The following is a 17873-nucleotide window of genomic DNA, read 5'->3' on the forward strand; positions in this document are numbered from 1 at the left end:
TAAAAATGATAAAAGAAAAATTCAAAAATAAAGAACTAATACAGGACAGGAGAGAGGAGGACAAACATGACAATACATGCTGCAGTTCAATAAAAATGATATGTTAATGTGTTTGTGTTGTGCAGTTCAATTTTGAAAAACTATTATATATCTTAAAAAACAACAACATGCTCGATTTCGCTGCACAGTGGAAAGAAACAGTGACCAATCCTTAGAAACGAAACACTCAACTCAACAACAACACCCCACAAAAGCAAAAAGCCTGAAACCTCAACTAGCACCGCACCACTGCTTTCTCTTTGAGTTAGGGTTTCCTCTCTCTCTCTCTTCCTCTCTTTCTCTCTTCTTTATTTAAAAAAATAAAAAATGAAAAGAAGAAGCATGCACAATCACAGAGGAATTTCACTGTGCCAAAGATTCTCTTCTTTCCATTAGTAGCCAAAAAATCTTATATATCTTTGTGATCTTTCCATGTCTTATTTTCCATCTGTTTTGTACCCTGTGATTCTCCTTCAAAGCTTGAAAAGGATGGTTCATAGATCAACCAGAATTCCAATTCCAATAGATTAGTTGAAGTAGATGGAGATCCGTGGAGCGGTGTCGTTTCGTAACGGGGTTGAGGTGATGTTAGCTTAATCAAATCCAGTGAACGACGACGTTTCTCGGGGTGTTTCTAGTTTTCGGTAATTTTAAGGAAACAAAAACTATTTCTGGGGTTGTACGGAAATGTTTGTGGGGAACCAGAACCAGATCGTTGCTGTTCTTTGATTTCCAGAGGTTTTTTTATTTTATTTTATTTTTAACGTTTTGTGGTGTTTGTAGCTGAGGTAACAACAGTAACTAACAAAGGTTGTTCGTTGCTTGTGCAAAATGGGTATTTGGTTTTAGAAACAGGCGAAGAAGTAGTGGTAGAATTAGAAGTAGAAGTGGCTTTTCAGTTGTGGTTTGGTTGTTGTTAACGTTAACGTTTAACGTTTGTGTTTGAATTGGCTGCGGCAATGTCCTGCAAGGATGGTAGCAAACACTTAATGGATAACGGCAAGTATGTCCGTTACACACCTGAGCAGGTTGAAGCCCTTGAGAGGCTTTATCATGATTGTCCTAAACCAAGTTCAATTCGCCGCCAGCAACTCATACGCGAGTGCCCAATTCTCTCCCACATTGAGCCAAAGCAAATCAAAGTTTGGTTCCAGAACAGAAGGTACCGTTGCCTTCAACCACACCCAAATCTTTGTTCTTTTACCATGTTCTATTTAGTTAGCTCAATTTTTTTTGTATTTTGTAATGTAACGTTTCCTTAACGTGTGCTTAATGCAACCGGTTAGGATAGTTTGAATTTTTCTTTTCATTTTTTGCAATTTTGAAATGATGGAATCAATTATGTGTTTCAACTACATTGTTTTTTTAGCCAACAAACTCATACTGTTAGTTATGTTGCTATTTGTGTGAGTATGTGTGTGTGCGTGCGCGCTTGTTGAGGGAAATGGTAAATGAACACAACATGAAGCGTTCTGTTTTGATTTTGTGAGTTCAGATGTAGAGAGAAGCAGAGAAAAGAGGCTTCGCGGCTGCAAGGTGTGAATCGGAAGTTGACTGCAATGAATAAGCTGCTGATGGAGGAGAATGATAGGTTGCAGAAGCAGGTGTCTCAACTGGTGTATGAAAATGGTTATTTTCGTCAACACAACCAGAATGTAAGAATTTAGTTTGTGATTCTTTCTAGCCTGTTTGCAATTGGGTTACATTGAAGATTTTGTAATTAATGATGGCCAATCTAATAGATTCTAAATTTTTAATGTTTATTTGTATAATTTTTGCAACTTATGGGCTCAATTGTTCTTCATAGTTATTTACAATGGTGCTTTCTCTGCAGACTACTCTTGCAACCAAAGACACAAGCTGTGAATCAGCTGTGACGAGTGGTCAGCACAGTTTGACAACTCAAAATCCTCCAAGGGATGCAAGTCCTGCAGGGTTAGTGGGAACATGATTGTTGGATACCTTTCTGTCATCGTGGTCTGTGACAATTTGTTTGTGTATTTATAGCTTATGGAATCATGCCTTACTTTTTTTTGCCCAGGCTTTTGTCCATTGCAGAAGAGACTTTAGCAGAATTTCTTTCTAAGGCTACTGGGACTGCTGTTGAGTGGGTCCAAATGCCTGGAATGAAGGTATCCCAATAACTCTTATCATTGGTTGACCCATTAGTTATTTTATTCTTCAATTATTTCTTAGGAATAAAGCATAAACAGAACGGTAAAAGAACTGTGAAATTGTCATCTTGGAATAACTTATAACCCTCTGTTCTGATAACCCTCTTTGTCAATGATTTCTATTCTTTTGAATAAACTCACATTTCTTCATTAATTCTTGTTGACGCGCACAGCCTGGTCCGGATTCCATTGGAATCGTAGCTATTTCTCATGGTTGCACTGGTGTGGCAGCAAGAGCCTGTGGTCTAGTGGGACTAGAACCCACTAGGGTAAGTGGCCAAGATTTACTATCTATGTACTAATTGTTTTGCTTGAGTTTTTACATCACATGGTCAAACATACTCTTTTCAGGTTGCAGAAATCCTCAAAGATCGGCCTTTGTGGTTTCGCGATTGCCGAGCTGTTGATGTTCTCAATGTGCTGCCCACAGCAAATGGTGGAACCATTGAGCTGCTTTATATGCAGGTAAAGTAAAATTTATAGTGCTTGAATGAAGACTCTATATGTCAGCAGATTGGTACTAAATCACTTATTTGTATGCTTACTCTTTGCATTTAATGATCAGCTATATGCGCCAACAACATTGGCACCTGCTCGAGACTTCTGGTTGTTGCGTTACACTACTGTTTTAGAAGATGGCAGCTTAGTGGTAAGTGACTCTAAATAATTCTTTGCCTAAAATTTGTATTTGACTAGATATTGTAGTTAATAACAAATCTCACTTGTGCAATGGCCCAGTCCTACTGTTATATTCTGTAGTCCTCCTGCAACTCATATATGTCTAATTCATTCTTAATGTGTGCCTTAGATCTGTGAGAGGTCTCTTAAAAATACTCAAAATGGTCCAAGCATGCCTCCTGTGCAGCATTTTGTTAGAGCAGAGATGCTGCCTAGTGGGTATCTAATTAGACCTTGTGATGGAGGTGGTTCCATCATCCACATTGTTGATCATATGGATTTGGAGGTACATTAATTCAACTTAGTTGCATTAATAACTATTTTTTGTTAACTTTAAAAATAACTTAAAACACGTTTATACTATTGTTAGCCATGGAGTGTGCCTGAAGTGCTGCGTCCACTGTATGAATCATCAACGGTGCTGGCTCAGAAGACAACTATGGCGGTATGGCTGTTGTATCTAATTTAGTGATAGTACAACAGTATAAATAATGTGTTTCTTTCTGTTCCTATTTAAGTAAGATTTTACTAAATCTTATAAACTTTATGGTAATAAGAATATTGATTAGTGAGTTTAAAACAGCCATGGCGTCTTTAAGTCTTTCTCTTTTTCATACAGGCCCTACGTCAGCTAAGGCAGATTTCGCATGAAGTTTCTCAGTCTAACGTCACTGGGTGGGGTAGACGACCAGCAGCTCTACGAGCACTTAGCCAGAGATTGAGCCGGTTAGTATATTCTACTGGGGGCCCTGATTTTGGTTCAAAATCCTTGCAAATAAATTTGGAATCTCACTTATATTTCCTGGCAGGGGTTTCAATGAGGCACTAAATGGGTTTACTGATGAAGGATGGTCCATGATCGGCAATGACGGCATAGATGATGTTACTATTCTAGTGAATTCGTCCCCTGACAAGTTAATGGGTCTGAATCTTTCATTTGCCAATGGATTTCCTTCTGTTAGTAATGCAGTGTTATGTGCCAAAGCATCAATGCTATTGCAGGTCAGAATGCTTAGGAATTTCAATGTTCCTTTAAATTATCAAGTTAAATTCTGAACAACCAATTATGTCTGTTTTGTTGCTCTAAACAAATTTTGTACAAGGACGCAGGTCAAGCTCATAATGTTATATTGTAATCACTTAGTGCATAATGTTTACTACATCATGGTCTTGTCTTTGCATCAGCAGTTGAGCACATTTTCTATTCAACTGATCATATTAATAGTGACTACCAAATGTCTAGATGACAAAACATTGCTGAGATGGGTACATATAAGGACTAATTTGTTCAGACATCAACTTTTCTAATCAATAAATGGTTAACATGCCCTATTTGTTATATCATTTTCATTTCTGTCCTTTGCCTGTGATGCTGTTCTCCTACACAGACAAAAGAAATTGCTTAGCTAAACCAAAAACAGTTTCAGTTGCACATATCCAATAGTTTATATTAAGTCTTAAGATTATCCTTATATTTCTCTATTGCTATATACCATTTCTTTTTGTCCAGAATGTGCCTCCAGCCATTCTCCTAAGATTCCTGCGGGAGCATAGATCAGAATGGGCAGACAACAACATGGATGCTTACTCAGCTGCTGCCATTAAAGTTGGCCCTTGTAGCTTATCAGGATCTCGTGTTGGAAATTATGGGGGTCAAGTTATACTCCCTCTAGCACACACTATTGAGCATGAGGAGGTGATAAATTAGTGCTAATTATGCTATACAGCTGTAGCAATTTTATAATTCTTGATATACCAACTCTTTTTGTATTCACACTAGTTTTTGGAAGTCATTAAGTTGGAAGGAATTGCTCATTCTCCTGATGACCCAATAATGCCAAGAGAAGTGTTTCTTTTGCAAGTAAGCTATTTTTTCCCCTCAAGTTGCTTGGTCTATGCTTCACCCTTTCACAGATTTTACGTACTTCGTTTCCTTGTTTTGTGTTACTAATATGTAGAAAGTATATTTGATGTACTACTTATCACACTTGGAGGAATTTGGTAGATGTCCTTTGTCCCACAAATTGTGCCGTTTATATGTTTTGAACTAATTAAGGATTTTAGTCATCATACAATACTCCAACCTCAATATATACTGGGAAACTTGGAACACATCAGAATTCAGATGTGTTCTCCTGGTCCTGTTGATATGATGTTATTCTTTTGCTTTCCCTCTATAAGAAAACAAAACATCACTGATGTCCATATTAGCCACTTAATAATTGAATTTTTTTCTTGCTATGATCTATGAGTAGAAAAACAATAATATATCCCCAAGCCTCTTGAATGGATAGTTTGCTAGTTTAATTCAGTATCTTTTGAACTCTTGCTGCTATTAGAATGAGGAAGTCTTGTGTTCTTAACATTGTTATGGTTTCTAGGATACCCTTGCTTGTTATTTTCTTTCTTATAATTCATTTGATGTTGTTTTGGTAGTTCTGCAGTGGAATGGATGAGAATGCTGTTGGCACCTGTGCCGAACTTATATTTGCTCCAATTGATGCTTCCTTTGCTGATGATGCCCCCCTTCTACCTTCTGGATTTCGCATCATTCCCCTTGAATCTGGAAAGGTTAGCCTCATGTTGTTAAAACGGTTTATTTGTTTGTATTGACCTTTCCCAAGAATCATTTTATTATTACAATGAAATTTTTTGCAGGAAGCTTCCAGCCCTAATCGCACCCTTGACCTTGCATCTGCCCTTGACATTGGTCCCACTGGAAACCGAACTTCAAATGATTATTCTGGAAATCACGGTTGTATGAGATCTGTGATGACAATAGCATTTGAATTTGCATTTGAAAGTCATATGCAAGAGCATGTAGCATCTATGGCACGGCAATATGTTCGAAGCATTATCTCATCAGTCCAAAGGGTAGCATTAGCACTTTCTCCTTCCCATTTGGGTTCACATGCTGGGCTCAGGACACCATTAGGAACTCCAGAAGCACAAACCCTTGCTCAGTGGATCTGCAACAGTTATAGGTATGTAAACTTTACTGTGTATCCTTTTATTCTGAGGCTGGTGCAATGTATTTTGTGATGATACAAGTTGGCTTATCCTGTGTGATGTTGTTGTTAGTTATTACGTACTGATGCCCTTTTGCTTAGTGTGAAACCATTGTTATTCAAAGACTTCCAAAAGGATGAGAACTGAACTTAATATGCTATCTAATTCAATAAAGAAACTGCAGCTCTTAAGTTAATGATAGCTTCGATGAGTTGCACATCGGGAGAGAAGTTTCCTCTTTCCTGATAGCCATTTCTTGTCCTCCAGGATCCCAACTACAACTACTTATTTGCATATTAGCGAAAAAATAATCTTTCTAGCACAGATGCTGTGTTCTGTAAATAGATGCATGGCACCAAGTTCTGATGTAGTTTTGGAGTTCTAAGTTTCTAACTGGTTGGATGTCATGCAAATCCCTGATCTCCGCTTTTGTAAAACCTTGTGTCATCATTTCTAATTTGTTATCAAATACTTTGGCAAGATTAATTGAAATACTTCCATTTAAAATACAAGCCCTGAATATGCATTACATTAATGTTCGTTTTGACATCGTTCATAAATTCACAGTGCTCACAAATTTGTGATCCCAAAGTTCCCTCATTATTTTGTATTTTTTTTTTAAATGGTGTTAAAAAAAATCATGGTTCAATCTCAATGAAACTTAGGGTTTTTAAGGCATAAGCAGTACTTTGATGTGCATGTACTTGTTCCTTCTAACTTGTAAGTTCTTGTAGACAAGAAATCTAAGAAGTTACTGTATTTGTTATGTTCCTCCTCTTTTTGAATGTCACGTGGTTAGATTTATTGCGTAAGCTCGTACTGTTTTTTGTAGGCAGTTACTGGTATTTTAATCACCCTTCTGTTGTATGACTATTTTGATTTTGTAGGTGCTACTTGGGTGTGGAGCTACTTAAATCTAATAATGAGGGGAACGAATCTTTACTCAAGTCCTTGTGGCATCACTCAGATGCAATATTGTGCTGTAATCTAAAGGTATGCTTGAAAGCTATTTCAATTTCATAGTACTTTGCGCGGAGTGCAATTCAATTTCTGTAATGTAAAAGATATTAAAAAAAAAAGTTGTGTAAAGAACCAATTCAACCCAAAAGCTTAAGCTGTTGGCAAAATGGGCCAAGGCTGAATAGCCTGATAAGCTATGTGGAATGGGTTAGTATTCAGCTGGTCGAAGCACAATTTGACCCAGCCTGAATTCATTCCGGCTGGAATTGACACCTCATTGATCCCCTGATGGTTTTTATACAAAAAGGCTACAATAAAGTTGAATTTTATTTTCTCTATAATAAATTATGAAGATTTTATTTTATTTTGCCTCATAGACCCCTTTTTTTACTTGGTACCTTGAAAGGAGCTTCACCTGTCAGTGTTGCATGTCTAAAGTCTAATAATTATTCTTGTTCAAATTATGATGCATATAAGTCAAAGTATAATACTAGGTGGATGATATATTCTAATTTATTTTTATACTCATCTATTTTTGTTATAACACCTGAAATGACTTAAAAAAACGGTTTCAACTATAACTATTATTAGAATCTTCTTCTACCTTGTTTGAAAGCACATTGATTGAACTTTGTTTATGCAGGCATTGCCAGTGTTCACTTTCTCAAATCAGGCAGGGCTTGACATGCTGGAGACTACCCTAGTTGCATTACAAGATATAGCTTTGGAGAAAATATTTGATGATCACGGACGGAAGATTCTCTTTTCTGAGTTTCCCCAGATTATTCAACAGGTGTACTAATTTTTTATTGAAATAAAGCATTGATTCCACTTCCATAAGGCTTGGAATTGAATTTGTTCTTTTTTTATTAGATGTACTACATACACATTTTTTTGTGTGTGTTGTATAATTATGCTGCAGTCTCAATATGATCCAAGGATAAATTATTTTTGCACTGGGTGAATCTCTTCCTTTTATTTCTTTCTTTACCCCTCTTAAATGTGGATATGTTGCCAACATAATTGGTAGCATTTTTAAGCTTTGAAATAATGCTTTCGATTAATTTCTCCTCCTTTTCTTTTGACAGGGTTTTGCGTGTCTTCAAGGTGGTATTTGTCTCTCAAGCATGGGGCGCCCTATCTCATATGATAGAGTTGTTGCTTGGAAGGTGTTGAATGAAGAAGAGAATGCTCACTGTATTGGCTTTATGTTTATGAACTGGTCTTTTGTTTGACATTATGTTCCTTAGTATATGTATCGAATTGTTAAGATGAAGATTTACTTTAAGACATTTATGCTTTGTTGGTTGGTCTGTTAATGTATTTGCTCTTAAGACTCAGACTGCATATAATATGACTATTTATGAGTTAGCATGTGTTACTTGTTTCATTGTTTAATCTCCTACCAATATTTGGTGCATTCTTATGAAGTGTGCACCTTGTGATGTGGGATACATTTTTATCGATGCACTGACGCAAATTTCTGAGGGAACAAGATTGGCTGATCAACCTTAAATTTTAAGTCACAATGTATGCTTGTGTGTTGTGTGTACCATGTGATGATTTTTTTCTTTCTATATTTTTGGGTTATGCACAATTTACAATTATAAAACAATCCGGGTTCTCTAATTGTTGTGAGTAAAGGTTTGCCATTATGTGGGGTGTGTACTCTATAGCTAAAGATGATAAGTTGGTGCTCATTTAATTGAGTTATTCAGAAGAAATGTAATGTAAATTGACACGGTAGGAAGGGGAAAAATGGATCATGCTTCATATTTGTATGTATCAATTTATATTTAAGAGCAAAAGTATCATGTACATGCATTTAAAATGAAATGAAGACAGATATTTAAAACAAATGAAGGTCATATGAAGTGCGTGACAATCCAATAGTGCTTTAAAACAAAAGTGAAGGGACAATGAATTAGAAAACGAGGATGATATAAAACAGCTGATGTGGCAAATGTATACAAGTTAACAATATTATATTGATGTGACATCGTTACAGTCAGTAGTGCATATAATAGATAAAAGAGGAGTGGATGTGAGGTAGTTTCTTTCTTCTCAGAAGAACATAACTTGGGTCATAGGTCTTTAAGTGTAGAATGGCCTACTTTTATCTGCACATTTTGCTCCTTGCATTTTGAAATTATGAGTATGATTGGGTCCAAATCTTAATAACTAGTGAATGGAGTTTCCCTCTGTTAGGCGTCAATGGTATCATCAACTTCTGCAAAGGACCTATCCATGGATGAAGATTATATGCCTCATAACTGCCCAATGACAATCCTCTCAGCATCACCTGAGAGCCGAAAAAAAGAAAAAGCATACATCAATGTTTATAGAATCATATAAAATAAGACGCAATTAAACTATGGGGTTTATGTCTATAATGTTACAGAACAAAACCTCCAATTTTCTGCAGACACAATGTCTGTGGGATCCACAGTAATTTTTTTTTGAAAAAAAGAAAGAAAAGGGCTGGTGTTGTTATCTATCTATTTGTAGGAAAAGAAATTATATTCCTGTAACATAACTTTTCAATTTCCCTTAAACTATACCTGTTATTTTTGGAAAATCCATTCACCCAAACCCATGCATTCGATTAGGACCAGGTATCTAGCGCATTTCAAAAATGAACTGCAGCTCACACGCCTCACAATAAATAATATATTTTTGTTTGAGATTAATATTTCTCCGACAAGCAAGAGATAATTTATCTCCGCTAAACATGAGATAATTTATCTCTACATACATTTTTATAATAATAAGAGTGTATGGCTAACATTTTTATAATAATAACAAAAATAATTATGTGGATGGATGGTTCCCTTGGTCACAAGAATTAACTAGACTTAGGCTTAATATCATTCACATATTCATAGCTTTAGCGCACAGCCAAATGTATATGCAACTATACATATCTTTATTCTCTTCATTTACACGCCCTTAACCCAATTCAGTATCATTTATAAGAGAAAGACATCTGAGAGAGACTTCTACTTTATTTAATTAGTATCTTCCATGCAACTAACTTCAACAACTTTCCTTCCTCCTTTTTATGGTTTCCTTAAGCTCCTCGTGAAATGAAAGTTCATGTATGTGGAGGAAAGCTCGTATATCGTCTAGTTCCTTTTCCTTCTTTTTCCATAAAAATAACTTTGCCACAAAAGAAGAAAGTAGAGGCAAGTACATATGGTTTCACCATGCTAGCATGTGAATACCCCACAAGTTGAATTGGTGTTCAGTTGGTACTGGACCACGTCTAGTTAATTGCTAAAAGGAACTACCTTTTAGTAATGGCAAGAAACCTTTTAATTGCATGAATATACTGATACATAATTCTAACCAAAAGGGTAGTATTTCAATTTTTTGAAATGTTTCTTCTGCATTTAAGTTTGTAACAATCATATGTAAACTGAACGTGAAAAAATTATAATTTGGTTCTGATTATTTCAAACTTACGCTTTAAGATCCATTATGTCAGCCAATTACATGATCAAGAGAGAGAGAGAGAGAGAGATATTTAGAAAGAAATCATGCATGCAGGTGAACCTTTTTCTTTGGGACACAACTAGCAAGCATGGAAGTTCACTAGCAAGTAAAATATAGGTAACCAAAAAAAAAAAAAAAAAAAATACACATATCTTTCTGGTTAGATATACATTTACTACAAACTTCGAAAAGCTACACAAGCCATTGCTTTCTCATTAAATCATTCTCGAGAAATCTACCAAGTTCACAGGAAACTGACACTTGAGTTTCTAAGATCCACTCAAAATTACAATGTTAGATTCCAAGAACCAAATAGAACTACTATAAATACGTTTGTTCCTTCCTTCTTCAGCCATTAAGATCCTATTCAAGCCCTTTGCAAAGTGACTTACAATACTCTCTTCTCAAACCCCATTTAGCTATATAATAATCAAGTTCTAATATCTTTCTTGATCCTCATGGCACCTCATGGAGATTCTCTTCCTAGCTCTTTGTCTAGGAACAACAACATATCAAAGCCACCAAAGCTCTCATCTGATCACCTTCAACGAACAGTCTCAGACATTTCATTTGAGTTAACCAAAGAAAGGATTGATTTGAAACTTCCACCAATATCTGAGGTTGAAGATGCAAAGTGTGAGTGCTGTGGGATGTGTGAGGAGTGCACACCAGAGTACATAGATCGTGTGCGTGACAAGTTCCTTGGGAAGTGGGTGTGTGGGTTATGTGCTGAGGCAGTGAAGGAAGAGTTGGAGAAAAATGGAGGAAAAAAAGAAGAGGCTTTAAGTGCACATATGAGTGCATGTGTTAGGTTCAACAAATATGGTAGGGCTTTCCCAGTTCTGTTTCAAGCTCAAGCCATGAAAGAGATGCTGAAAAAGAACAACAATCTAGCAGATGGTGGAAGAAGGGCCAAGTCCATTAGCCCCAGGGACAAAGGAGGGTTAAAGAAAGGAGGGATTGCTCGTAGTTCAAGTTGCATTCCAGCAATTACAAGAGAGATTAATGATATTAAAATAGCCAATTAATATTACTATAAGTGTAATCTTTTTTTTTTCTAAGTTGGTTTTTAATATTTAGGTGTAGAGGACATGGTTTTGTACCATAATTTTTATATGCTGACTACTACACTAGCTACTAGGTTTTCCATTGAATCTCATGTATTAAGAGCCTCGCGCGCATCTCATTTCCACTGGTTTCCAAAAACTTCCATGACCCTTGTTGTCTTGCTAACAGTTGTGCAAGTAATGCGTGCAAGTATACGCGACAACAAGTAATATAGGGCTGTTATAAGTCCTAGTTATCGTTCCCACAAGGATCGTTGGCGTTTTGAAATGACTAAAATTTGTAATTGCTTAAAACTGAGTTCCTATTTGAAAATAGAAGAAATAAAATTGTAAAGTAAAAAATAATCTAGAATGGACCTAAAACACTACTGTTCACTTTTCTTTTAAAATTTTCTGAATTACTTTCCTAAGTTATAAAATAAGAAGTAAAAATGAAGCAACTTAAATGACAGATGTGACAAAAATTTTGAAAACAGAATAGAGATTGAAATATGAAATAACAAAGGAAATTGGAAAATCTGAGTTGATAAAGAGGTTTAAAAAGGTGGGTTGAGTTCTGGCTCTCCTTCCCCACAGTGCTTGAAAAATAATTTGATTAACAAAAAGCTCGTCCTAAGATTCTCAGTTAACAGAACTGTATTGTTAATTTTAATCTCTTAAAAATTATTTTATCCCAAAGTTGCCCACTTCCATATCTCTATGCCAAGTGAGATTAGGACTCTTGATACTCAGGTCCAATATTACATGAGGACTCATTCATTTCTGAAATGAGATCCCTTAGATGATTTCTCATCTAAGTCCATGTGTCTAATGCAGAATCCAGAATTAGTTGTTTCTCAACAACTAAATCCTAACCAAACCGCTGACATTCGGCCAAAATGCAGATAATTTTAAACATTAGAAAAAGCATTAAACAACTGAGATATAAAAATTAAAATCAGAAAATCAAACATTTAACAAGCACTGAGGTTTGGGTATCACCTAAACCCAACCTCTAAAAAGTTAGCCACTATCCATATGGATGAGGCTTACACACAGTAACAGAAAACTAAAGAAATTACAAAAGAGAAATGCTAGAAAATAAATTACAGCACTAGCCTAACGACCAGCAATTTCAGTGCTGTAAATACATGCATCGAGTTCATCAAATGAACCAGAATCTCATTACAAAACAGAACTTAAAAGAAAATAAAATAAAAATTGTTCAGAAAACAAAAACTAAAAAACGGTAAATCAGAACCAGAGAGGGAAGAAGAGACTTCTTTGACTCACTCCTCTTTCCCTTTTTATAGGGCTCCTTTCCTTCTTTGCACGATTTTTCTCTCCAGCTCAGCAGGTGTTACGCGCTTCTCGCGCGTTACAGGCAAGTGGTCCCCAACAGCTCCCTCCTCAGACAATCTGAATGGATTGTTACTCCTTCAACCCGTACGTAAACTTGTGCCCGAAAAACGCTCCAGCCTCACTCTCGAAAAGTATCCAGCTCACCACTCAGTAACGGTTTTTCTTTTGTCCTTTTTCTAACTCAAAATAGTGGCTAGGTTCTGGTTGTTTCTCAAAGCACTAATCTTCAATGGCTAAGGTTCCGTGGTTTGCGAAATTGTGCGGTTTGGTGTGTCAATCGGGTAGAAAGGGTGCAAACGATGGAGATGGGTTGAATGAGGGTTATGGTTCGGTCAGAGAGAAAAGGCGTTAGGGTTTTTTTTCTGATCCTTGCTTTTTTTTGTTTTTCTTTCTTCTGATCCCATCAGCTTCCTCTTTCAATTTTCTTTAACTTGGGCCTTCAACCAAAGATCCAGCCCAATTCCTCCTCTTATCTTCTTCTCTTCCTTTCCCTTTTTTTTTCTGGGCTTTAGTATTTTAGGTCCGGCCCATTACTTTCTTTTTGCTTTTTCTTTTCTTTTCTTCTTTGCTTCATTTCCTGATGATTGTTAACAAAATGGGTCTGTAAAATAACAAGTTTAAGCCCATTAAATTTCAGCTCAACATGAATTTTTGGGGTATTTAATCACAAAAGTCATTCATTTCTCACCAATTTCACTCTAAACCATATGTTCTAAGTCTCATTAAAGAGACTTATCAACCCTCTTTCGGGATAAAAATGGCCTTATGTCTGAGGGGAAGAAACCCAAACTTGTTGCCTCCTCAGTTTTTTTTTGGTCAGTAACCTTTCAGTCCTTCAAAAGTGGGTCCTTCTGAAGATCATGTTTCTTTCAGACAGGGTTCTTCTTATTTTGTTTTTGGTTAGTAGTTTTTTTATCTATAATTTCATGAGATGTATTCCAGATTTTACCAATCATATAGTGGAATAAAATGTACTTGATATTGATTGCTATGTGATACTTGTCGTTTCAACTAGTTTTTTTCTCCCATTTTTAATATTACCAAACGCAAGAGAAAAACTCTACTATATTTGATTGTATTGTATATTTAGAAGAATGATTAATATTAAAAAATAGTGAGAGAAAATAATGGTATATATACATCTCGATCGAAACACAAAGTTACGTGATAGAATTAGGGGAATGTTATATTTACAAATTTTTTTTTTACTAACTCTTACGACTGGTCATACTTCAATCAAAAATATATGACTAGTTATACTTAATGTAATTTATAAAAAAAATGTATAAACGAATTTTCCCCCATAGAATTATATATAGTTCCACTCCAACACACTTTCATTCAGTAATCTATATATATATATATATATATATATATATATATATATATATTTATTGTATTATACATTTATACTTGTATCGGTCATGATTGCTTATAGAAATAAATTTTTACTTTCTTATTTTTGTATTATTTTAATAAAATCAAGTCATAAAATTGATATTTACTTTTATTAAAATAAAAAAGAGCTATTTATCTACAACATACATAAAATAATTCCTCTTATAATCGTCAAGCAAACCGTCAAATACCTCACGTCAATACATTAATGAATTGTTTGACCGCTAGTACTCTTTCCAATTTCAATAACTGGGCAGAGTACATTTTTAAAAAGCCTATCAGCAATTAAACGATTTTAGGCCAGACAATTGTGTATCTGGGCTTCAAGGTGCTACTTGAAGCTCCAAGATCAACAATATTTTTCTGATTACAATCCCAACGAAATCCACTGCAGTCAATACAATCTGGTAGCAGGAATTTTCCGATATCAATGAGCCTCACTTGCTTCTACCACGCCACATCAAATATGCATAATTATTTTGAGTCAATAAAATTTGCTTAAATTGTACATATTATATGAATACCGCAAAGAACCAATTCAACCCAAAAGCTTAAACTTTTGGGTGAGGCTACATTAATGGTTTTATATATCTTAACACGTCTCCTCACACGAGAGCCCATTGGACTTGAAGGGTGGGGATAATGCACATGCCCATCTACTTGTGCGAATTAAAGAAATTTCACTTGAAAGAAAGCGGGGGGCGACGAGGATCGAACCTGGGACACGAGGCTCTGATACCATGTAAAGAACCTTGGGATACACCACCCCAAAAGCTAGCTCAGAGAGTGGGAGTGCCCAAGGCCTTATAAACTCCACATGCATTAGTTGCACATACAACCAATGTGGAACTATATATCTCAACGCGCCCCCTTACACGAGAGCCCATTGGGCTTGAAGAGTGGACAATACAACAGACCTAACCTACCTGTGCTAAGAAGCGCCACAAGAAAAAATAAGAGGCGGCAAGATTATGTACCATATAAAGAACCTTAAGATACACCACCCCAAAAGCTAGAGTGGTGCATCCCAAGGTTCTTTACAAATACAATTTTAATATAAAAATCAATGACTGAAATTGTAATTCATATATGCATCTTTTGTATGTAACTAGCTGGTATGGATAGTACAAATTTTGGACATAATAGGAAAATCAATTCAGTGATTTCCTCTTTCTCTCTCTCTCCTCACATTCTCTTTCTCTTTTCTTCCGGACCATGTGTGTTGGGAGCACGTTAAATTTGCTCAATGGAGTCATGAATGTAATATTAGGCAGCATTAGAATGCATGACTTTTACATTTCATTTTAAAAAAAGTTGAAATAAATCAAGCAAGAAACTACTGGGGCGCATCAACTTCTTCATTACACTTCTTGCATATAGTTATTTGTTCCTTTCTTTGCTATACTCTCTTCTATCTCTTATCCTGAGCTAGATTTTTTCCCCCCTTTTATGTTTGCAGTTCACTAGCAAACTGTTGTTTAGGTTTTATAAGTTGATTCAAGCATTGATTCAGACATTTTATATATTGCTTCAAGTTTTAACAACATTATTAATTTCTCGCATATGTGGGGTAAATTTGTTTCAGACATCATGCATACTTTGTAGCAGAAATTTGTGGTTCCTTTGAGTTTAGAAGTTGAGTAATCGCGTGATGGTTAGAATTAATTAGGAGTTGGATGAAAGTCTCTAATGGGAATTGTCATATTTCCCAGTACTCAATGGAATTATATATGGCTAAATTGTATTCTTCTCTTAATTATGTGATTGACGAACCTTATTCAGTATTTGTCGATTAATCGAAACCTTCTTTTTAAGTAACGAGTAGCATAAATAAATTTTTAAATGTTATAAAATATCCAACAACAAAAAAAAAGGGTAAGATTGATGCAATTAAGAAGAGTGCAATACTACTACTCTTAGAAACACGAGATATGCTAGCTAGTACTCCAAAGTATATCTTCAATGATTTATGCTAAGGATATGAATATTTGTCCTTGAATACTTTTTTATTTTGTGCATGAACAATTGTAGCATTGTTACCTCGCCTTGAACTTAACAAAATAATTTTATTCAAACATAAATTCATTTCAATTACATGAATTAAACTCAATGAGACCATTTTATATAGAGATTTTACCTTCATCCAATTGATAGTGTGCACTAAACTACAAATTTTAATCTCACGTGAGAGTTCCTTATGGTCTACACAATGTCACGTGACGGTTCAACCCACTACTTTAAGGCAGCCCCCCCCACTAATAATGGTCGGTTCATGAAAGTAATAATAAAATCTAAAACGAAAGCAATACGAAATATCCATGCACCCACAGGTTCTTCAAATTATAGGGTAGGTTGATTAAAGTTCATAACCTCCACATTTAACATTTTTCTTCTCCTAGTTTACCACATTGCGCGGACACACACACATATATATAATAAGACCCTTGCCCTTCCTCTTCATTCCATTCCTTCTTGTCTCAATCTCTCTCTAGTCTCAAAAAAAAAAAAAAAAACTCTCTCTTTCTCTCCCTCTAAAATTCCAAAACAAATAAAAATAACTAGAAATGGAAAACAATATACCAATAGTTGCTAAGAGAGTGTGGAGCATATTACGTGTGGCCTTGTTCATGTTGAGAAAAGGCATTTCAAAGGGGAAGCTAATGACGGACCTCAACATGATGCTCAAACGCCGCGGCAAGCTCGCCGGAAAAGCCATCACCAACCTCATGTTCCACCACCACCACCACGGTGGCTCCACCTCAAGCCGCCACTCCCATGATGACTCACGTCTAAAATTCACCGCCACAAGGGAGTACGAGTTCAGCTGCAGCAACACACCAAACTACTTCTTCGCCAACAAGCGCCACCGCCACAACCATCTCTTCACGTGCACTCACGCGCCGCCCACACAGGACGATGATGTGGTGACCGTTAATGCAGTTAAGGCTGTGATAGAGATGCTAAACAATGATGTCATGGCCGTGGAGGCGGCATCACCGGCGGCGGCTCTCCCCGGGTTCGGGCGAAGCCCCAGGGTGAGGCAGTTGATCAGGGTGACGGACTCGCCGTTCCCACTGCGAGACACGGAGGAAGACAAGGACAACCAGGTTGACAAGGCTGCGGAAGAGTTCATAAAGAGGTTCTATAAGGAGTTGAATTGAAGAAGCAAACTTGAGCCTTGTTGAGTTCCTTGGTTAACAAACAATGTTAAGTGGTTATGATTATAATTAACATGATAATTAAGCTATATAGTAAGCATGCAGTTTTGGATATATATGTATTTTGATGATATTTAATTAATCTCGAGTTTATGCCTTTGTATGGGCTTAGGAGTTAGGAGAGGACTACGCATGTTAATTATATTGATCGAGGAAATTTTTATGTGTAGTAGTTGCTTATATATGAACAATAAAAAACAAGTTAATGAGTGTAATTAACTCTCCATATGTTTCTCTTCAATTTTTTCTGTCACTTTTCTCTCTCCATTTTTGTGTTGAAGTTTTTAAGGAGCTTGCTTGTATGCATGATCATCTACATAGCCCTTTTTGGGTTTTAAGCTATGAAAATAATACTCTAAATTAAGAACGTGAAAAAAATTGAAAACAGGAAAATTTGTGAGTAAATGGATACAACATGGTCTTGTGTTAATCTTTCATTAACAATTGAAATCATAAAACTCAAGGTATGTAGCATATCCTTAACAAGCTGGGGA

At 36.0% G+C, this 17873-nt stretch overlaps 3 protein-coding genes across 4 annotated transcripts; all 3 read left to right on the top strand.

Annotated features, from left to right (window-relative positions):
* Window positions 1-142: 142 nt before the first annotated feature.
* LOC133310611 (homeobox-leucine zipper protein ATHB-15-like) lies at window positions 143-8214 on the top strand. 2 transcript variants are annotated; one of them, XM_061511574.1, is made up of 18 exons: window positions 143-1201; window positions 1535-1694; window positions 1874-1974; window positions 2081-2171; window positions 2387-2482; window positions 2565-2678; window positions 2779-2862; window positions 3022-3177; window positions 3262-3336; window positions 3511-3617; window positions 3701-3893; window positions 4402-4587; window positions 4672-4752; window positions 5328-5485; window positions 5561-5875; window positions 6788-6893; window positions 7504-7653; window positions 7949-8214. In XM_061511574.1, the coding sequence occupies exons 1-18, from the start codon at window positions 999-1001 to the stop codon at window positions 8093-8095; spliced, it is 2523 nt and encodes an 840-aa protein (XP_061367558.1). In that variant the 5' UTR covers window positions 143-998; the 3' UTR covers window positions 8096-8214. The 2 variants fall into 2 exon arrangements, with proteins under 2 accessions (XP_061367558.1, XP_061367557.1); XM_061511573.1 differs by having other exon boundaries at window positions 5328-5462; window positions 5550-5875.
* A 2510-nt stretch (window positions 8215-10724) lies between these two features.
* LOC133310592 (uncharacterized) lies at window positions 10725-11715 on the top strand. The gene has a single exon (XM_061511552.1). It carries the CDS (start codon window positions 10814-10816, stop codon window positions 11381-11383), a length of 570 nt encoding a protein of 189 aa, XP_061367536.1. The 5' UTR covers window positions 10725-10813; the 3' UTR covers window positions 11384-11715.
* A 4928-nt stretch (window positions 11716-16643) lies between these two features.
* On the top strand, window positions 16644-17545 carry LOC133310610 (uncharacterized). Its single transcript, XM_061511572.1, has one exon. The coding sequence runs from the start codon at window positions 16726-16728 to the stop codon at window positions 17320-17322; it is 597 nt and encodes a 198-aa protein (XP_061367556.1). The 5' UTR covers window positions 16644-16725; the 3' UTR covers window positions 17323-17545.
* The last annotated feature ends 328 nt before the right edge of the window (window positions 17546-17873 follow it).

This window comes from Gastrolobium bilobum, unplaced genomic scaffold, assembly GCF_033153095.1.
Source record: "Gastrolobium bilobum isolate Gb01-03AN ecotype WA unplaced genomic scaffold, APGP_CSIRO_Gbil_v1 utg9634, whole genome shotgun sequence".
NCBI lineage: Eukaryota > Viridiplantae > Streptophyta > Magnoliopsida > Fabales > Fabaceae > Gastrolobium > Gastrolobium bilobum.

What these genes read in the sequence shown, in the direction of transcription:
- LOC133310611 (XM_061511574.1), top strand. Translation starts at nt 999, where the DNA reads ATGTCCTGCAAGGATGGTAGCAAACACTTAATGGATAACGGCAAGTAT. An exon ending in TTGATCATATGGATTTGGAG is followed by an intron (nt 3,178 to 3,261) that starts GTACATTAATTC and finishes TACTATTGTTAG; the next exon opens with CCATGGAGTGTGCCTGAAGT. An exon ending in AGCCTCATGTTGTTAAAACG is followed by an intron (nt 5,486 to 5,560) that starts GTTTATTTGTTT and finishes GGAAGCTTCCAG; the next exon opens with CCCTAATCGCACCCTTGACC.
- LOC133310592 (XM_061511552.1), top strand. Translation starts at nt 10,814, where the DNA reads ATGGCACCTCATGGAGATTCTCTTCCTAGCTCTTTGTCTAGGAACAAC.
- LOC133310610 (XM_061511572.1), top strand. Translation starts at nt 16,726, where the DNA reads ATGGAAAACAATATACCAATAGTTGCTAAGAGAGTGTGGAGCATATTA.